The 22254-nt window shown below is 33.6% G+C and overlaps 2 protein-coding genes across 3 annotated transcripts in view; one reads left to right on the top strand and one right to left on the bottom strand.

Moving 5' to 3' along the window:
* The window catches only part of spir (spire type actin nucleation factor), a 220097-nt gene extending 203813 nt beyond the window's left edge, over window positions 1-16284 (top strand). The window contains exons 10-17 of one of the 2 annotated variants that reach the window (XM_068765506.1): window positions 6049-6166; window positions 8354-8462; window positions 9384-9501; window positions 10674-10820; window positions 11634-11735; window positions 12169-12303; window positions 12538-12725; window positions 13422-16284. In XM_068765506.1, coding sequence (XP_068621607.1) covers window positions 6049-6166; window positions 8354-8462; window positions 9384-9501; window positions 10674-10820; window positions 11634-11735; window positions 12169-12303; window positions 12538-12725; window positions 13422-13620 — 1116 coding nt within the window. In that variant the 3' untranslated portion in view covers window positions 13621-16284. Of the gene's footprint in view, window positions 1-6048; window positions 6167-8353; window positions 8463-9383; window positions 9529-10673; window positions 10821-11633; window positions 11736-12168; window positions 12304-12537; window positions 12726-13421 lie in introns of both variants that reach the window. The other variant, XM_068765505.1, reaches the window with a different exon arrangement.
* Window positions 16285-17436: 1152 nt separating this feature from the next.
* RFeSP (Rieske iron-sulfur protein) lies at window positions 17437-21479 on the bottom strand. The gene is made up of 4 exons (XM_068765022.1): window positions 21188-21479; window positions 20952-21095; window positions 19336-19513; window positions 17437-17818 (listed from the first exon to the last, which is right to left on the bottom strand). The coding sequence occupies exons 1-4, from the start codon at window positions 21390-21392 to the stop codon at window positions 17530-17532; spliced, it is 816 nt and encodes a 271-aa protein (XP_068621123.1). The 5' UTR covers window positions 21393-21479; the 3' UTR covers window positions 17437-17529.
* Window positions 21480-22254: the final 775 nt, after the last annotated feature.

Here is a 22254-nt window from a genome sequence, read left to right as displayed (position 1 = left end):
TACAGCTTTTACACCTATTTACAATTGACCTGTCCGAAGTAATCACTCTAAAACTTTTAGAATGCGACAGACAAATAATTACTCTCAGTACAAAGTTTGCAGAGATAAATAGCATAGCAAAAATAATTTTAGTATGCAGTAATCCGAATTTTATTAACTCTTTACTTTATTAAGAAAACCATTGACATGCAAATAAATTATAAATTCATCCATTTAAAACTTACGAGTATAACAAATACCCACGCTGTGAATAAATAATCATGTTGTACTGTCTCATTTATTTGTTAAGTGTCTTTGTTGTACTAGAAGAACTAAACCGGGCCGTCAGTCGGGTGCGGCTTCCGTAAAAGTACACAGTGACTCTCGACGTCTACAAAAAAAAATAGGAAACGTCACGGCCGTTCAGATTGTAGGGTCGCTAACTGTGCCGCAACCGGAACGGTTCTGCTTTTATATATTTTATAAACGGAACTGAATTTATCATTAGAAAATGAAGCTTTGTTTATTTTTAATTAGTAACTCTTATGAGAATAAGTTGTCAATTAAACGCTTATCTGCTATAAAACTTCTGCTATAAACTGCTATATTTGGAATAGTAAATGCGAACGCTAATTTCCTCACTCGGTAGACTTTGCCTAATCACTCTATTTAGCGTCTGCTTAATTGAACTTTCTAGCTTGGCGACTTCATAACCCGGTGAAATAAATAACGTGTGGAGCCCCTTCTAAGAAAGCCCTTAGTTTTTGTACATAACCCAAAAATATTTAGATGGTTACATAAATTGCGCGGAAGTGCTAGATAATACCTAAGGTAAAGTCCGTAAGACTGGGAGATCGCAATTAACAAGATGCACACGAGATATATGAGGACAGATGACATTGACACTTGTCTACTTTTTCTAGCCAGCTGCTAATATATCACAGTAAGTGACTAGCTGCTTGTGCGCTACCTAAGCTGTTATAATACAAAATTATGTACAACATCAATTTACTTTGTACTGCTCATCGCATCGAGGCTTTACATAAGGCATTAAAGACAACTGAAAATGTTTTTTTTAATAATTATTAAAAAAAAACAAATGGTAATTACCATATACCTTATCTCGTCTTCGTTCTAAGGAAAGAGTATATAGTAATTAGAAGTTTACTTTCGTTATGTACTGTTATATGCGTAATTTTTCGGTATTGTCTTTAGTATGTTAATAATTTGATTATTTACACTTTAAACCTAGATTTGAATATTGTACTAATATGTATAAACGTAAAAATTATTATTATTAAACCATTAATGTATAGCGTGATCGGAAAAACGGAAATACGCTACTCGTGTAACAGAAATAAAGACGGGGGCGATGTAATTGGCTTTTATATCTCTAATCGTATCTCTAGCCTCACTGCTGTGTTAGGGTTATTGATGTTTAAAGGTTAGATCGGTATATCTCTCAAGTGTTCGTAAATGAATTGCGTACTATTCATAAGTAATTGGATGAGTAATAACGACATATAAAATGTAATATACATTTCATTATTATCAACATTTTATTCGTAAGACGTCCTGTGTTGGATATAGAACTTCCTCGAAGATTTTATATTCGAATGATATAAATATTAATAATCTATATAAATCAATAGCTTTTTTAACATACAATAAAGTTGACCACTATGATGGCCAGTGATTTTAATAGACGAAGAGACTTACGGAAAATTATGTTAAAGGTAAATATTAACATGGACATAGCTTCGAGATTCGCGTATCAAAAATTAAGAATCCAGAAAGCAGTGTTATTTGATAACCGCCACATTTCTTTTTAGTCCTTTTATATACGATTGAATATTCGCTTATATATAATGGCGGCTCCCTTTTTTAATTCGAAAGTTAAAAAAAGAAGCCGCCATTCCTCTATTTATACTTACGTTTTTTCTTTCTTAGATTAGTTAGCGTTAAGATGCTGCAAGCTATAGAGTCAAAATGTCCTGAAGTTACAGCTATGAATACTGTTTTAGTTTTCATCTTATAAAACGTCTTGAGGTCCATATTTATATTTAATTATCGGAATAAAGGCATATGCATACTATGACAATAAGTCGCAGCAACTTCGATACGTGCACTTAAAGTACAATCTATTTCTCCAATGATTTTACTCGTTAATATAGCGAATTTATTTACTTAACTTTATAAAAAAAAAAGAAAGAAAACTTTTACACGTATTTCAAACAGTCCTGTATAAATTTAAGTGATCACTCTAAAACTTTTGTCTTACATGAATTTCTTTATTCTATAGGAATACGACAAACATGTAACTTCTGGCAAAATTAAAGTCTGCAAAGACAGATAGTAAACAATAATTGTGATAAATTAATATGTAGTGATACGAATTTTGAAAGCGATTATTATTTTTATCACTACATTACTTAATAGTTCTGAAACCTTTGATTTGTCGATTAAATGTACCATAAATTAATTGACAGCAATTGAGTTGTACATTCACTCCTTTAAACCTGGTATATACATAACATATTACCCTGTATAACTATTAATATCTTTTCTTATCGTATGTGTCATTTAATGTCATACAAACCTGTCTATATACGCTCATATGGAATCCGGATCTCCGTAGAATCTATTATAGCATGCCTTATGTGCAGCCAAGTCTGCGATTAAGCTGAGATGGCGTGTCGATAATTATAGTTTTCTCTTTCTATTTGAAAACTGGCTTGGTGATTAAATAACTAAGTAATCATAAAAGTATTTACTGCTTATATCGCGAGCGGAGAGATTTTTTTAACTACTCTCTATTACATATTTCTAATACTTCCTCTTCAAATTATTAATTCATTTATTCTTATAATTATTTGACAACGACTACAGACGCCCACTGCAAAGCAAAACCCTCCCCTTAGATATCTATGGAGATATATACGGTTAGCAGGTGCGTCGACGATCGCTGTGCTGTATTATGGTACGCAGAGGACGCTGTTAGCCATCCTCTGGAAACTTGTTTTTGGGCAATGTCAATTCTATATATTTACTGCACAAAATGTGAGTTATATAAGATTATATCCCGAGAATCGAACCCGCGAACTACGATTTCAAGTCTCAGTCCTCTACCGCTTGGCTACCACTGTTATATCTACTATGTGTCGTCGTAAATGTTTATTGACAATTAAATCCACCATTACTTAATGTATGTATAAAATGTGAAATTTTAAATAATATTTAAAACAAATTTCTATTACGTTTTGTTACATATTTTATCTATCACAATATTTATAATTATATGTTCGACTTACAATTGTATATTATGCTGTTTAACAGTGTAAATCCAACGTGTGAATAAAAGTTTTAGAATTTTCTACAGCTGTTACTATAAACTAAAAGTCTCTATATATGTCCACTTAAATTGGCACTTCTCGGAAAGTCTATAAAACTAGTCCAAGAACTTTATACATCCAGGGTTGATATTTTTAGAACAGTTTCCAGGTCAAGGTTCAACTATCTTAGAACAATTTTACTAACGACGTCTTTGTCGTTTTACTTTCTACATTGTTCGTATTGTTTACGATTTAAAATGTATCTCAAAGAAAAGGACATAGAAGTAACTTTTAGTATACACAATTAACACCGATATTGTTCTTGACATTATATATTTCATATAGAAATATGTTTGTAAATTGTAGATATATATATATCTAAAGTAAAGGCCACAAAAAATTTCAACTTCAAATTGATACATGTGATGGATCAGCACTAAAAAAATATATAAAAAAATAGTACAGCAAAAAAAATTATATGATCGATTAGTGTCAATATGAAAAGAAATTAAATTACTATAGATATCATAGCTTGAGCCTATTTACGTACATTGCAAGACAGGCCTTCCCCAAATATATCTATGGAGGTATATATAATATATATACATAATCGCGATCTTTGGCAGGCGGGTTGGCTATCACAGTGGGGTATTATGGTAGCAGACGATGCTGCCTATCCTTTGGAAACTTGTTTATAAGCAATGGCAATCCTTTATTATAAACGCTCAAAGTATCAATTACACAAAATTGTATCTCTGGAATTGAACCCGCAACCTTCGGTCGCAAGTCTCAGTACTCTACCGCTGAGCTTATTACCTCTATCTAATGGCCGAACAAACAAAGATGTTTGTAAATAATCATTGTTAACATTAAGACAATGACTTAATAAATAAAGTGATAGTGGAATACGTCTTATTGCACTGCATCTGGCCAGAAATTTTTTACAGTACGGAGTTTGTCAGGGCAGATAGTGTTATAATGAGAGCATTGGTATTAGTCTTCTTGGTATCAAACATTTTTTTATCTACTTAACAATAAAAAGAGAATATCTCTCTCTCTTTGACTTTAGGGACTTTTGAGAAATTTTAAGTGAGATTGCTTAAACAATTTGGAATTAAAAATAAACGTAAATTACTTTCCTTAGAAGGGAAAAACCCTTGAACAAGAAATTACATTAGTATGCACAAGTGAACGCGCGCTAATTTCAGTGCGCTTTCTCCTTATTTTTATATACTAGAAAGTAACATGTAATGGTAAGTAATATGACAGCTCATGACAGAAGCAATGCGCATAGGAATTTGAGATAATTTACATATATAATGTAATCAAAAAGTAAGGTGAAATTTTCATTTATAACTTCCTGCCATTAGGAAGGCAGGTATTTTTTCCTAGATTGGTAAGACTGTCATTGACTGACTTGTCATGATCTTTGGCAAGCATCTGTTTGTCATAAGTTGAAATATCATTTAATTCAGCCCATACCATTTTGAAGGATGTTTTGTGTTTTAAACGCGTCGTCTCTATTGATGCCAAACTTGAAAGACTCGACTCGTATCATTCCGCATCCAACGTATTCGCCTGATTTCGCCCTGTCCGATTTCTGGCTATTCAACAAACTCAAAAGGACAATGCCCGGACACCTTTTTAATACGATTGAGAAGATCAAAACCGAATCGAAGTAGGTCTTAAAGGTTATACTGGAAAAAGTCCATTCAGACTGTTTTGAGGACTGAACAAAGCGTTTGAAAATGGTTGTTTTATCGGACGGGTAATACTTTGAAGGGAATGAAATTGATTTAAAAGAATAAATCAAGAATTTACATTGTATAAATAAATTTAACCTACTTTTTCATCACAATATTATATCTTTTGCAACACAACGTCGCTTATCTCAGGGGACATTATATTAGTTATCATCAGCATTTCAGTCACAAGACATTCACTCTAGGACATCTGTATTTCCATAAATTCAAAATAGAACCGATTGAAAGAGGCCTAAGTTTTTCTGAAGACAATGTATGCAACATTGCCTTTGCCAGAAAAACTTAACGAAGTTGTTCATCCATTGAACGACGCACTTGCCTGTCCGTGGTGTACACTCAAGAATCCGTAACAATTTTTACCACGAAGAGAAATTTTGTATTAGGGAAATTTACCAAAATCTGATAACAATAAGTGTTCTATCTGAAGTTCGACCCTGTTATGAAAATACGAATCATAAATAGATTTCGTATAACAACACTAACGATATCCGTCGGAGATCTTTGCCTCAAATTACCCCATGTAGCATCCGCCTAGGCTACCGAAAAGCTTATCGACAAGTAAAATAACTATAGGCGCAGCGAGACGAGGAAGTATCGGCCGCTCCGTACCCTTAGCCCTATGCTAAACGCGTACCGAATGACGACACCAGGCCACGCTACACCCGCTTAATTGAACTAATAGCTCGACGGCCTCAAAATTATTAATTTGTAGCATCCCAAACAGAGGCTCCCAAGGAAGTTCTTGAGCCTTACTACGTTAAATGAGACCGATGACCTTACGAAGTTCAGCGCCCTCTACGCTCTAAACCCTCAAGCCCACAGAATCTGTAAATAACAGTAAGGCCACAGTGATATTCCGTGAAATATAAGTATAATAATAAAATTGACTTGTTGATTTAAACTTCTATGTGTGTTTTTTTTTTAATTCAGGTATTTTTAAAGAAACCAATGCTTCATAATCATACTGTTTGCAGGACGATGAAGACGAAGACGACACCGAAACATGCATCAGTCCAGAGACCTGCGTGCCACAGCCATTCCCAAGGCACATGGCTCCACAGCAGCCGGCGCCCAAACCCTGGAAGAGAACTGGTACTAATCTGAGCTAACAACCTACACAGTTGGTATAAGACAATGATGAGCTGCAAAGCAAAATAACCGTTATAGTCTCTTCGCAATAGCCGTAAATGGCTTGACACTTACCACACGAGTGCTACCCTCGCTTTACGCTGCGAACGCTCAACGCCAAATCGAACTATCGATACACCAGTAGGATTTATAAATCGATCGATGCACATATAAGTAATACGCATGTTATGTCTGTAAGGCTTCAGGGTAATATAAATAATCTCCAAGTTTTCAAACGAACATTGCATTACTTTTTAACACGAAAAGAGATAAAAAGAATAGAAAGAGAAAAAAAAAACAAAAAAAAATTAATATAACGAAATATAGTGTTGTAAACTATCACTTCAACTACCGTAACAAACTAAAAGTTTAAATTAGATCTACTGTGGTACAAAAATTTAAGATACGTAATCTAATTTTTTTTAATAAATATGTCAGTTTAGCTGTGTAAGTAATAGAGTAACAGGAATGATATTTATAATAAAAACCATAGTCTAATTAACTTCTTCCCGTGCATATACCATATACCGAAAAAGAATGTGGTTGATAAAAAAAATTAAACTGGTAGTTTTTCAAATAAAAGTGCAGTAGTAATATGCTCTAGTATTTGTTGTGGATATTAGAGATAAGTATATTAATAATAAAAGGTTAAAGTATGATACTCTCTCCCACCGCTCCCCCGGGCGCGTCCGGGCCGAGTGCGGGCGAGGCGCCACGTGCGCCGCCACGCACGCGCATCTCCCACCACGAGTATCATCAGTTCTGCGACGAGACGCTCGAGTGTATGACCGCCTTACGCATTAGGCTGCATGTCTCGATGCCTTTTACTTTTGCCTCTTTTTTTAAACCAGCCTTACGTCAATTAGAAATCATTCTTTGTTTTTGGCGGTAAAATAATTTCAAATGTCATAAAGTATTTCATGCTTTCTAACTGCGGAAACTCCTTATTTATTTGTAAAGTTAAGAGTACACCAAACATTAGTTTCTACGATAGACTAATAATGAGGTTTTCAAGAAAGAAAAAAATTGTCACTTTGATTTTTGTAGATGAAAATTACATTCTTTGTTTACAAAATATTTCAGTCAAAATTATTACTGATTCATAAAACTAAAGAAAATAAATTGTAAACTGGCCCTTAAACAAAATGACTTACCGGAAATAATATATTTATTTTCCAAAGTTGCATTACATGTCGCATATTCAATATAATATATAAAATATTATACATTTATAAAAGTACTTAATTAACTGTTGATTCATTTCAATCTATCATTTTATTGTTATTGCAATTTTGACGCTGACTGTACAAATACGCTTCGTAATTGCATTCTTTCACGTTTATTATATATTCACGTACAACTGTAGAATCGCAGCTTTTACGCTAATATTATTTATTTTATATGTAAATTTTTGTTCGGTTTAATTGTCTATATTTTCAAAACAACTAAAGAGGATTTATTTTTGCGGTGTGACGTCGTTCTCATCTAAAACGCTTTTTTCTACGTCTCAGGTGACGAAGCACAAACATAATATCGAATAAGTTGTTTACAGCAAGAAAAACCTGTGACGATTAATGTGGATAGATCAAATCCAATGTTTAATATGTTTTAATTTATCATACCTTTTTTAATATATGAAAAAAACCTAACTCATTGCTTAATACAACACCCTGACAATATTAGTGATTTGAGAAGGAAAAATAAAAATTATATACATTAAAAAGTTTATTATAACGTCAGAAATTAGAACGACTTAATTATGAAGTAAAAATTTTAGTGGCTTGTCTAAGATAAATATATTAAATCTGTTATATCTTAATTACATATATAAACGTATTATTTTGTAATTATTAAATCACAAAAACGCATAAATAGGTTACAAAATCAGATGCAAGGTTCATTGCATTATATTTAGCAATCATCAATCATTAATAATTGTAATAGTTTTGCTTTTAATTACGTTAATAGCAAGCTAATTAGCATTTGCATATATTTATAACAATATAATCTCACTTTCGATAAATATTTTCATCGTTGTTGCAGTTGTTAATTTACATTTAAACATTTACATAATAAAAAATTCGTTCGTCGTTCTTATTTTATTTTTAAAATATTGTTTTTTGTGGTATAAAAATATTGTTATGTTTTCAGCATACGACCTGGCAACACAGTGCCCGTCTCGGCGCGCTTCGATGCGACGTCATACCGTCGCTCACGCCTGCCCACCCACCGATGGGGCGCAATCTTTACCCCACTCCAGGTAATTTAAAAATAATTTTTAAATATATGAGGTTTTATTAAAAGTTAGACCAATAAAATAACTTGAATGTAATGTTTCTAAAATTAGACTGTTTTACCTAACACGTTGCATTACGACCCACCGATGAGCCATATTATTTATTGAGATTACATTCTGAAGTGTAAAAATGGTTAATTATACATTAAATAAAGAATAGTAATTTTTAGCGACAAGCCGCGCCCATATGGACATAATTGCAATTGATGTGTTTGAAGCTATGCTGCTCACTGATTTAAGCTTTGTACAGCTTTATTGAAATTAAGTCCGTTGAAACAGGAGGTCCACGGACTAAAATTTACGCTGGGTGATCGTACCCCAGCTACAACGACGAAAGCACGAAGAGAGACTATATCCACTCGGATACACCTACGCATGTGTATTGTGTAGTGAATGAGGTTTAGCGTAAGTTATGCGAAGCGAGGACTACTCGGTGGTCGGGAGTGATATGGACCTCTCTAGTCCGCCCTCGCTTGAACGCGGACTAGGCGGGCGCGACTGCCGTGTCATGAGTATAAGTGTGTTGAATGTTCGATGCACCGTGCCCGTGTATATAAGTAACATTCACTAACTCACATAAATGCTTTGTATTGCTAGCTGCTTCAGTTACAATACATTTTATTTAAAATCTTTCTTGCGCTTTATTCGCGTATACTAGTGATCACGCCTTTAAAAGGGTACAGATACATGCTCGGATGTTTTTCCTCAATCCGCTTACTCTTATATGTTAGTATTAATGCGAGTAATCTTATGCAAAAGACCAAATACTACCGATTTACACAGTGGTAAGGGTCAGATGAAATCTGTTCTGGAAGCCTATATCCAGAAGTGAAATGATGATAATATTGTAATGAATAATATATTTTATTTATATTCGTATTAAAGGCCAGGCTCGCGTGCATCGTGCACTGGCGCTGCGTCCCTCGCCAGTAGCGACTTGGACGCACAGCTGGGCGAGTTGTCCTGGTCACGATCTTCGCTCCAGGACGAGCTCATCAAGTCGGTTAGTGGCAGCCCTAATAGCACGCATGTGAGTAGATGCTAAACTTTGAGTTTTGTATTTTCGACTTTGTGCTACCTACTTTTAGCGTTCAGTTTACCTTGAGGTATGTGAAATCGGGTAAGTTGTTATTTTGACTAGTGGTCGGATAATCGGATGCATATTTTTTAGCTAAATAACTATGGAAGTAGTTTTAAGAAATTACTGAGCTGGTTTCCGTAACCAAGTGACACTGCGCTCATTTTATCAATCAAATTGATTTTTAAATTTACTCGATAGATAATATTTTTGCTGTTTTTATTATCTTATTTCTAATTTGCACCAAGGGATTTTTTAAACAAAAGTCGTTTCCATTATAAGCCAACTCTTCAACTTTCTTAAAATATGCGTTCTGTTATCCTTTATCTGATCAACTACGTCGTATAATAATCATCAGACAAATATGTTGTGAGTGTATATTATAAAATACAAATAGTTGCAGATTAGATTTGATGGTTGTGCCATCGAGTATTCTTGAAATAGAGATATTTGTTTGATTTACGATAATTGGTAAAAGTTTGTTTGTTTGGACTTTATTTGTTTCGAATTAGGTTTTTTTTTTTAAATAACTATATCTTTATGGACTCTTTTTTATTCGTTGCATGATTATTAAACAATGCCAATAATACAATGACATAATTGTTATTTCAAATAATTTTTATCAGGCTACCGTGTGTGTTTTTATGACTGCATACTACATTAATCTGATATATTTTTCTAATATACGTGTACTATTTCAAATTTTATAAATAATATCGCATGAGCTATTATTTGCATGCATTTAAATATGTACAATCGAGTGCATTAAAGATATTTATTCAAAAATAAATGTTAAATAAAGTATCTTTAATTAAAGAATGTCATTCATGCATTTGACTGTACTCCTTTTTTTTCTTTATTTTGTTTTTCATATTCATATTGTGTCATACTCATATTGTTAGTAGAATTTGTAGTGAATGGTGTTTTGTATTAATTTAGTTCTAGTTTTATTTAATATGCAAGTTTCGTCTAGTACAACTATGAAATTAAATTACATTTCAAAATACCTCAATATTTAACAAAATCTCTGAAGCGGTTTCCTAGATTATTAGTCTGTATGATGCTTCAACGTTCAATTTTTTTTAAATTTTTCTCAGAAACAATGGCAAGAAGCAATTATGTCGGACGACCGTCTCTCTCTGACGCTGGAAGAGATAGTCCACATCAGATCTGTACTGACGAAAGCCGATCTGGAGGCTTTCCCCGTCGAGGGCAGGGTTAAGGAGGATGTGGAGAAGAGAAGGGTACGTTGATCGCTTTAACACTACAATAAAAAATTTGAAGTTTATAATTAATTCGGATAAAGACGGTAACTGCTGCACATAGGTCTCCCGTAAAGATTTCCAATGGAATCGGTTGAAAGTGGCCAACATCTTCCGACGATATTTTACAGATGTACTTCGCTATGCTTGTTGGTCCATGTCTACACTATAGAACCTTAAAGCCTGCGAGTAACACGCGCTGGGTTGCTCGTGCCTTAAGCGACTGTAAGCTAGTCATGGGCAAGTAGTGAGACACTTTAAAATGTTACATTGAAGGGATGGTGTATTATATAGCAACAAGATGTCCCCCGCGATCTTTGCATAGCGAAACAAATGATTATTTTGGAACCAAACGACTCCACCCCTCCCTGCTTCTTTGAAAGTGTACATTTCTTAGCTGATCTCTACTTACCGAAAGAAATATTCCTTCAAAATTCTGAGTGCTTTAGCCTTATGGTTCCAGAGATATAGTGATGAGCCAGTACTTCTTCCTGTGTCGCTACAACCCTTTATGAGTCCTAGTTTCCTCCACGACCCTCTTCCATCTCGCCCTATCCTTCCCTGATGTTTACTAATGTTATCCTTTAATCCTTACATCTTCATTCATCCATCCTCCACTAGTACTACCAGTAGCACTGCCAGTTTAAGTGTCAGGATCCAGTACACGGGTGGAAATCTTTTATTCATGTATAGAAAGATGATAATATAAAACATTTGTACTGGATGTATTTTAAATTGTAATTTCTGTTAAAGTTCATTGTTGATATATTAGTAATGTACAATGTTGTATTCCAGGTATGCTTCCTATGTTTGAAAACAAGATTTGGCATTTTCGGACCCTGGGGGCAAAAATGCAAACTGTGTAAAAAAACTGTCTGTCAAAAGTGCTGTTCGAAGGTAAGTTTAGTCTTATGAGTGTTCTCTAAATTCATTTTAGTAGTATTTGAAATATGGTGTACATGTACGAAATTTTATTTTTTAAAATCCTTATGATAATTTTGCTTTTCTATTTCGAATTTCAAATTGAGTTCACGGTGTAAACGATATGTTTACAGTCGCGCAATTTTATGTATTTATTCATTTGTATGCTTATTAAATGCCAGACATCGATGATCTCTAAGGCATCGTAAGTTAGTGCCAGTCACCAATGCAGTAATCAGCAGGTTTCTAATGAAGTGTCAGTCACCGATGAACATAAACGGAACGGTGTCTAACCGAGTGCCAGTCACCGGTGACGTCATACTGGAACATTGTTCCATTAAGTATTTGACCCCTTTGATGACCCCTATCTGCTCTGTAGTGGATATTAATAGCGGTTTTTTTTATATAGATGCGCATACCGACGGAGCACTTCGCGCATGTGCCGGTGGTGCTGCTCAGCCCGTCGCTGCAGCCGTCGCCGGAGGACGAAGCGCCCTCCTTTCCGCGCAGCCTCATGTCGCGCCTTATCTCGCCTGAACACACCGTGAGTATTTTTTTATTTTATCCAGCATTAGCAACATTCTATACTTTAAGAGTTACGTATGGTATCTTAAGTGGCAACCATTAGCCTGTAAACAGGGTAAGTGCGACGATATTGTCAAGGTCGCTGGAAATTACTAAGATAAGAGTTGTGGAAATCCGGTTACGTAGCATCTTTGGGTGAGGCCTATGCCTTAAGGTGGGCATATATCAGCGTTACAAGTGAGTGGTCTAACAGGTGGCAGTGGACAACACGGTGGGCAGCGCGCCGAGCAGCCCGGTATCGCGGCGCGCGGCTTGCCCGCAGTCCGCGCCGGGCTCCCGCGGCGGTTCCGCCCTAGGCTTCGCAGACCTCGGCGCACCGAACGCTATGACACGCTCAGTCGACGGCCCGGGCAGCATGCCTTGCGTCGTCCACGAGCGCAGGTCAGTATTCACTGCTTCTTAGTTGTTTCTGAAGGTCGTGTCCATCCTGAAACGCCTTAACGAAATCGATGACATGCTCTCTCTATACTATCTTGTCCTTTTCTTACCTTAAGGAAGTAAATGTCGAAAGTCCAGTTATTGATCTAATCAGACTGGGCAAACAAGTATTTCGCTATCCAATACCATAATTACAGATCATTTCCTTCTTGCGTTTAAGGAATGTCGTTCTCTCATTATGGCACTGGACCGCAAGCGTTGTCACCTCGAGACTTAATGTCTCATAAATACAATAGTAGTTCAGGAGTGACAACGAGCGGAACAGATGTGGCCGCTGCGGCCTTATGGTTTTGAAGTAAAGACCACTAACTGACAAGCGCAAGGTAGAAGGTCTACCAACAAGGTGGACAGATGACTTTGTTAAGATCGTCTAAAGATTCTGGATAACCGGTTCTATTGGAAATCTATGAATAGACCCATGTCCATGCGGATTGAAATCATAATGATGCCTAGGTCTAGAAATTTATTGAACAATTGTGTAATAATATTGTTTTCTCTATTATGACACAAGTTTTCTATGACAATGTAAATATAAAACTAAGTCGAGAAAGTTAATTTAATGTAGGAGCAGATATTTTTCTCCTGAGAACATTTATGTTGAGCTTTATGTGTAAGTGGTGACCATTATTGATTTGGCAGGGCGCGGTACGGGCGCACGGCTACGTGTGCCTCCGCGGCTGAGCGACTACGTGGCGTGCAGATGGCGGTCTGCCACGACTGCAAGGCCATGGTGCTTCAGCTCATCAAATCATCGCGGGCTTCACGATCCGCCTCCCGCGACCGGGCGCTTCGCCACCTGACGCTGGACCTCGCGCCCGTCTACACCGCCAACTGTTAGCCAACTCAGCCGACACACATAAACTGTGTAGTCTATCTAAGTCACGTGTCTTATTCCAGTCGACACTAGCGCCGCTTCCGAATGCTTGTTAAACGATCTGACTAGCCCGTATTTCTTGACTATTGCAGCCGATCAAAGACCTATTCGTATTCGTCAGATTCTTATCTGAGTCGCCGGGATGAGTTTTAGAGGCAGTGTAGTAGCCGATGTTCCGGTACAGTATGGCTTGAATTATCCTATCGAAATGTTCCTTTACTGACTTCGATCTTAAATTTGACAGCTATTTAGACAGTGACGACTAAGACGCCGAACACTCAAATATTTTGTGGAAGGATACATAGCTATAACAAACTTTAACACTTCTCGATGAAAGCATTGATACTCAAATAGTTATGGGTACATCAATGCTTTCCTAAATCATTTAATTATTTACTAACTACGCTTTTTGCCGTTTTTGTTCACGGCTCATGTGTATCTGAAACCTTTCCTCAAAACCGCGTAAATTGAATAGAATCGTAACTTCAAAATCATTAAAAGCACAAATTTGTATGGTCATGTAAAATCATTGAAAGTTTTTCATTTTCCGTTTCTCTAGTGTATATATCCTACATAAAATGAGGAGCAAAAACAATCTTTTTCAGAACTGTAACAAATCAAAGGTCGAGAAATGTTTTGTAATTGGGTTAATACTAATGATGATTTTAAATATTTTGAAAGTAGATTAATGACAAATTAAGGTCATTAATAAAAATGTTTTTGTAACTTTAGTTGAAGATATCATTAGTTGTCTCCTTTGAATTGGCACATTTATTATATTTCTAAACTCTTTGAAATATGAGATGATACGATAATAAATTCCTACATTAAAATGAAAAAACAATTTTTGATTAAAGTATAAACAATTTGGACTTTATTGTGCATTGTCGTAATAATAATGCATATCAAGACCTTGATGACTTGACTTCATTTGACCAATGACCAGAGCATCGTTCTCATTTCTGTGAAACTAAGTGCAACATTCATGAGTGGTGTAATCGACTTTTGTTTAGCTACGTAAACGAAATGAGATTTCAATTTAAGAAATCCTTAGAAATTATAACGGAGGGACACGAATTTGACTATAGGACCGAAAACACGAAAAACTAGGTATCTTCCAGTCACTAAACGTAAAATACACTAAATATTAAAAAGAGCTTCCGAGGTTGTGTAGAATTTGTGTTGTTTTCATATGGGCCAACATTTTGATCTTCGAGTCGACTAACGATTTATTTTGACAAGACTATGACTTTGACAGATAGTAATGCTCCTTTTCGTTTTATTTATCGCACAAAAATCTTTGTTTTCATAATTATCAATCGTTAAAATTTAAACTCATAGAATCGATTTTTCATATTGCTGTATCTTAAAAATATATTAGTATATAAATGTTTAACTATTTCATGAAATTATTAAGATAGTATTTTGTCACCTAGATGTATTTAATAAATATTCATATATTTTTCCGAATAATAGTTATTAAAATATGTCTACAAATTGAATGTAAATCACGATGTTCTGTGTTCAAATATATGTAATTTGCTAAAAATTATTTTACGAGAGAAATGTTTAATGTTACATCTGAACGTCAAACACAAAATAACTTTGCTGTGATTTGTCATTTCAAACTGGAAGCTACCCGGATCGTGCTTACTGAAACTGCTGTATTGCAAACGAATCGTGTTCAATCACTGTTCGACAGACATTAACTTATTCGATTGTGTTTAATTAGTGAATAACAAATCGGAACTGCTGTGCCATAGCGATCATTCCACTAGTTACAATGTGTACTTACGAGTGATTAAATTTCACGCAAGATTCGCTCGTTTGTCAGTATATTTTTTTCTTAAGATAAATTAAAAAGAACAAAATCGCCGTTATTTTTAATTAGTTTTCGTTACTATAAGTGTTAAACCAAGTGCTATTTGATGTAAGCAGCTGATCATGCTATATTTCGTTCATATTTATCCTTAATTGTTCACCTTTGCATTGTATAAATGTTAAAATAAGCTTTATTACTTAAGTTGCAAATTTTTTAATAATTTAAAAGGCAAATGTCATTTTGTATTCCAATTTTTCTAAATATTTTATTCAAAATTTTCATTAAGGTGGTCAGTTTGCATTACAATTGTATAAATAAAAAGTACACAATTTGATTAATTTCATTCACTCATTTACATAATAAACTAGTTTAATTTAAATTATTTTGCCAAATATGTAACCTTTCTCAAGGCCTACTTGTAAATATAGTTTTCTTTAATGTCAACTTTGTATTGGTTACTTAAGCCGTACGGATTTCATTCTTTGTAAAACTAAGCTTGCGTTTGTTAAACTGGGAATGTAGATTTTGTTTATTTGGTTTTGATATAATTATACAAAATTATAGAGTTGATATTCTAAAATTAAGATAAATCCTTTAGCATTCATCGGTGGCCTAATACACTGTAACAAATCAAAATATAATATATTTTTAAATAGCAACCATTCCACCACACACAAATTCCTTACCATAGTATCCGAATTTAAACTTGTACCTTATTAAAATTGTATTCCCAGTTAGAACTCTTGTAAATGTATGTAAATTACAGTAGTCTATATTAGATGTTATGTAGATTATAAACATTCTAAAACAAATGGTAATAACGATAAATAAAACAAATTATAAATCGTTTTTTATTTGTTTTATTCTTTTATCCTAATAGTTGTATATGGCAGAGTCAATACCAGTTTTTCGTTATAAATAATTTTTTCTACAGATAATTAAAATTTACTAAATGTCTTTGTCATAAAACTACAATTTACAACTTATATATTTAATTTTCAGATGAAACTAGTTGTTTACTAGAAGAGAAAATTTTTATTAGATATTAAAATCTTGTTTTTAATCGTTTTATAAATATTTATTATCTGGGACTTTAAAAATATTTATTATCTAGGACGGTCATGTGCCTAGTAAAAATTATAAGTTAACACTAAAGAAAGACTCGTTAACATACATTTAAAAAAATCAAGTAACATAAAAATTTTAAAAGGATAAGAATCTACTAGTTCACTAAACAATCTAATAATTTTGAGTTACAATGGCATTTTTAAACACCATTCATGCATACACAATGCATAAATACTTAGCCTGTTCCCGTGAACTATAATATAAACAACAGTTTCAGCCATTTAGTACAAAAATAAATTTAATAATGAAATTCTTCTCAACAGCTTTTTTAATAGTAACAAAGTGTTTAGACGTCACGTTATTCAGCATTATTAATATACAGACGTTGGAAAAGGCTTAAAATGTCAGTGGTATTGGCGGATCTATATTAGATCGCGTTGGTATTGGTATATAATATAATATATATGTAACGGGACTCCTCTCCTCAAGCATCTCCCTGGCATTGATATATAAGGAATATTTTTATTCATGGCATAGATAATTTAATCTTAATAATTATTACATAACTAATGCATCTGCAATAATAAAAAGAACATCTTACTTATTATACTTTAGTATTTTCGTACTATTTATATATATTGTTTCTACACACATATGCATTAGTTTTTTGAGCTTAAAGATTCTTGCAAATACTTTTCCTTTTAAGCTTAAAACAAGATGACAGAATGCAATGAATGAATGAATGACAATAAATTTCTGAAGTCAAATGCCAGCTGTATTATATATTTGTATATTATTACGAAAAGGAATAATATTAAACAGGCAAAAAGTATGTAATCATTTATTTTTATGAAAACAAAAACGAACATTGAAATAATAAAACAAAATAATATCACATTATATTTTATTGATCAATCACTATTGATGTATGGGTAGAGACATTGGTTTATTTAAATAAATTGTCTAATAAATATTGATTTCGCTTAACCTACGACTAACAAGCCACCCTCCACAAAGTTGTAGGGCGGGACCTCGAGGTTGAGTGGGGCGGGGCCCTTGCGGATACGTCCTGACGCGTCGTAATGAGAGCCGTGGCAGGGGCAGTAGTAGCCACCAAAGTCACCTGCGTTAGCAACTGGCACGCACCCCAAGTGAGTGCATACTCCAATAACAACAAGCCATTCTGGGTCTTGAGTACGCTGTTCATCGGACTGAGGGTCACGAAGCTGGTCTACAGGCACGGCCTTCTCTGTGGAGATCTCTTCAGCTGTCCTGTAAAGAGATATTAACATCTTATTTCCTATTTACAAGAGAAATGATTAATAATTTACTATTTAATCTATACCAGGTTGGTCATAAAATTAAAAATTACATCTATAATAGGTTTGTTTATTTATTTACACATATCATAATCCACATCAGATTCTTTACATTAGTTATAGGTACAAGGGTTCCTTCCACATTCACCTAGAACTGACAAGAACCCATGACAAACTGGGCAGATTCTTTTTTTGGTTACTTTCACAATATCCTCTAACAGTACTAGATAAATAAGAAAGGACCAATATCTAGCCACCTCCGCACATGCAGTGGTACAGTATAGTGGTTGTCGTGCACTTTCATGCACGACAACCACTGCATGTGCGGAGGTGGCTAGATATTGGTCCTTTCTTATTTAGGATGGACTTCCGCAATGTAACGCCTGAATCCATTAAATAGTACTAGATAAATCATTTAAAGCTGAATTGATGCTTAAAAATCATTTACGCTGTATTAAAGTTTTGTTAAAATCTTTTGTTTAATATTTTCGTAAATTAATTATAAACTAATTTAGAGACATAACCTGGTAATGTATAAGATTATAAATGGGGTTTTGCCGAAAGGTTATCGCAATTATGCTGTGAAAATTTTATAATGAGTCAAGCTATGTTCTTAAATATGAAAGCATTGCAATAAAGGAAAATAAAGTCTTACGGGAAGACAGTACTGCTCCCTAATGAACCATGGAGCCTTTAGTAATAGATCAAAATATAAATGGGGAGCTATAAAACCTTTATTTAAATGAAGCAAAGTTTGACCTCATTATTATTAAAACCGATGGGTACTCCAGACCAAGACCGCTCCCAACGATTGTAATAGTGATCGGACTTAGGCAGCACACATCCAGCTACTTAACATGACCTTGACTATGTCTTCTGTCTATCTAGTAGGGGCCTAAAACTATAATTATTAATAGAAAATGGGATGTAAAATTGGTCTTATCAAGCAATTTATAAAAGGAGCCTTTGGAATTAAATTTTTCAAAGAGTAGTCCATAAAATGTCAAAAACCTCCGATGATAATATTTACAAAAAAAATTATTATTAATAAATACTATTTAAAAAGTTATTAATTAGAACACTATATTAATACAATGATTACTGCTAAGATTGAAAAGTGTATTATTAGTATGGTGAATCTACTTTATTTACTTCCCATGAACAATATTGATTTTTAACCACTTTGGTATAGTGCATGTCTGCCAAAAACTATACCCATGCCAAGTGTTGACTGTATTATTCAAACAAAAAAAATTTAACCTACCTTTGCCATAAGAGTTTATTATAATAATATTAGGTGAATATGATGCATCATAAGTCTCTCCGCTTGTAATGTACAAAAATCCCATCACAAATATAAGCAAGAGATGCCGAGTGTCTATTTGACCGGCTGTGTGCATTCACCTGTGGATGTTGACTATAGTAGACGCTCGTACCAAAGTGGTTAAATAAAATATCTTAAGTGTATACCTGTGACGAATAAACAGAGGTTTTCCACGCCACTTGAAGGTGACGGACTTGCCCTCGGGGATTTCAGCAAGTTTGATTTCAATCTTGGCTAAAGCCAACACATCAGCAGCAGCAGCCATAGATGATACGAAATGAGTGACAACCGACTTTGCAGCATAAGCTCCAGCAACACCACCGGCTGTTGAAATTCATTAATATTTCAGTAAAATATTGATTACATCACAATTTTATTTCACACTTTATATATTACAATTGTCAATCCAGATTGGTTCACAGATAAGCATTATACAGGTGTGCAAATATAAATGTAGACAAAAATATACAATAATATAAAAAGATAAAAATTATAAAAACAGTACACACTGCAGGCCAAGTACCACAGAGGTGTAACTTTTTAACATTACATGGACTTATCATATCAGTGTCAGGTCCATCACATTGGAGAGAAGAGATATGGTGCTTGGGGTAATGACATAAATTGTAAAATTGTTAAAGTGAAAGGAGACCATATTTTTACCCTCTCCTAGCCAAATTGTATATAATCCTATCATTACTGTTTTGGAAGCTCATAGGAGAGCCCTTGCAATACATTAATGTAATTATAAATACATTGGTGACATGACAGATTTATTTTATTTTCCTTGATTTTTATCATTAATTATGGTTATGAATCAAATAAAAAACAGTTAAAAACACCTAAAGGCTTTATGAATTTTAACTATCACAGGCCAGAATTTTAAAAATGACTACTATTGGATATTGCATATAATAATTAATATTTTGTTCACTTTATTAAAATAAATTTTAATTAGATTACTCTAGCACAATAGTTTTATTGTGCAAAAGTTCCATCTTTCACAAACTGGCACATATGACAGCTTCAAGCTTATATTTTTTAAATGAAGTGAAATATTTTGCCTGTGTGAAAACTATTGTTATACTGTGGATATATTTGACTTATTGATAAAGCCAGTTAAGTGTTAATTAAAATTAGCACTATAGAAACTAATTAGGTATTGATAATAATAAAAGAATATTTAAAATAATTATTTGTATTTTTATTTTATTCTTCTAGAACCACATAGCCTTGCAACCAAACAAAATAGGCACTATGACTTATATCAGTTTTTACAAACTTGCTTTGGAAAAGCATGTGCTTTTGTTTGTAAAAGAACATTCTTTCTAGTAAGAACTAGACTTAATTCATAATTTATTTTGAGCAATAAATAATTTTATGTATTTCAGAGATATACAGTAAAAATGACCTTCTAAAAAGGAAAAAGGCAGTGAATCACAAGTTAATAAATCGCAATACTATAAGATTTAACATCCTTTATAAATAAAAATTTCAATCATTTTGTGCCATAATTTTTTGATGAAAAAAACATTAAACTTATTTACTGAAAAAAAATTGCATTTTTTATATCCAAATTTACACAACTATTTAGTTAATATTTGTTTATTTTGCGGTCTATGCAAGTAAGACTTGATTAATATTGTTTTGAAAATATAATACATGAACAATGGTGATTAATGCATTAAAATCTTTAGAATACAACATTAAAATTAAATAAGTTAAAATAATAGCTAAGAAACTAAAATAAAACAAAACTAACCTCCAGCGATAAGGTAAGTGAAAGAGTTGCGGTTGTCAACATTATCCTTTGCCTTCGATTTGGGGTCCAAGGTATCCTTGCGTCGGTACGAAGAGAAGTCTGGATACGCAATATCAGAGTGGGCAAAGCGCACTTGAACAGGCACTGGAAATGACATGTGTTATGTAACATTAATTTTCACAGTAACTATTGATCTTTGGGGTTAAAAGAGACATGGAAAAGGTAGTTTAACTTACAGTTAGCAGGATGTTTCAGTTTCAAGCTCTGAATAGGAAGAGCTCCGTGCAAAGATTGCACCGTTGAAGTCTTAGGTAAAGGCTGCACGAGCAGTTTGTCAACAGGAGTATGTACAGCAGTCACAGGCTTCAAGCCATTTGCAACGACTTGAGACGAAGCCTTGAAGTATGGGGCCAAATGTCCAGCCCGTGCAACCGAATTCATTTTGATACACTTATAATACGCAATACAATTGCTATAAAAATTTCGCTATGAGCGAATCTTGGCTCGATTCGTAATGAAACGTCAAAAAACAGGATTGCCACTCTAAAGGCAATGAATGTAGAATGTAGGTTAAAAAAAATAATTATTTTCTAAAGTTATAAAAATAAACAAACCAGTTTGTATAAACAATTTCGTAAGAAATCATAAATCTTAAATCGTGAAGTAATCATTATATTAAATGATATTAAAATAAACTGTTTTGAGTCCATCAAAAACACCGCTTGTACCTACACAAAATAAATTGCATGCGCAGGCGCCATCTAGGTAAACAAAAAAATAATTATTTAACTGTACAATCATTATTGACAAATTATAAAAATAAACAAAAAATGTAAATTAAAAATATTATTGTTCAAATTTGACGAATAAATCAAATAAGGTGTAGTATTAGCAATACAATCATAAACATAATTATATTAAAAGAATTTTTTGAGAAGGTCATAGAAGATGTTTAGTACCTACATAAAATAATTTTATGCGAAGGCGCCATCTAGGTAAACGTTACAAATATTACTTAACCAAACAATTATCACTGACAGTTTATTAAAAACACCTATGATATCGACTATTTCTGATGTTTCCTCCTGCTTCGTAGATCTAACAACAACAACCTTTAATCGTCTTTTCTATTTTGATTTTAACAAGAACATTGGATTTAAAGATAAATTTTGTGTTGGTTTTGATTTAGTTACACCATTTAAAAACTTTCTAGATAACAAAGTTCAGTAAGGTATATGAAAAGCATTTTTTACGATACTTCCCTAAATTCCTAAAATGCATAGTACGAATTATTTTTACAGAA

Source organism: Battus philenor, unplaced genomic scaffold (assembly GCF_028537555.1).
Source record: "Battus philenor isolate CCGP_79_NKW_IND1 unplaced genomic scaffold, ilBatPhil1.0.hap1 SCAF_2, whole genome shotgun sequence".
NCBI classification, from domain to species: Eukaryota; Metazoa; Arthropoda; class Insecta; order Lepidoptera; family Papilionidae; genus Battus; species Battus philenor.
The sequence above is the reverse complement of the archived record's forward strand: the minus strand, read 5'-3'. Positions and strand labels throughout refer to the sequence as shown.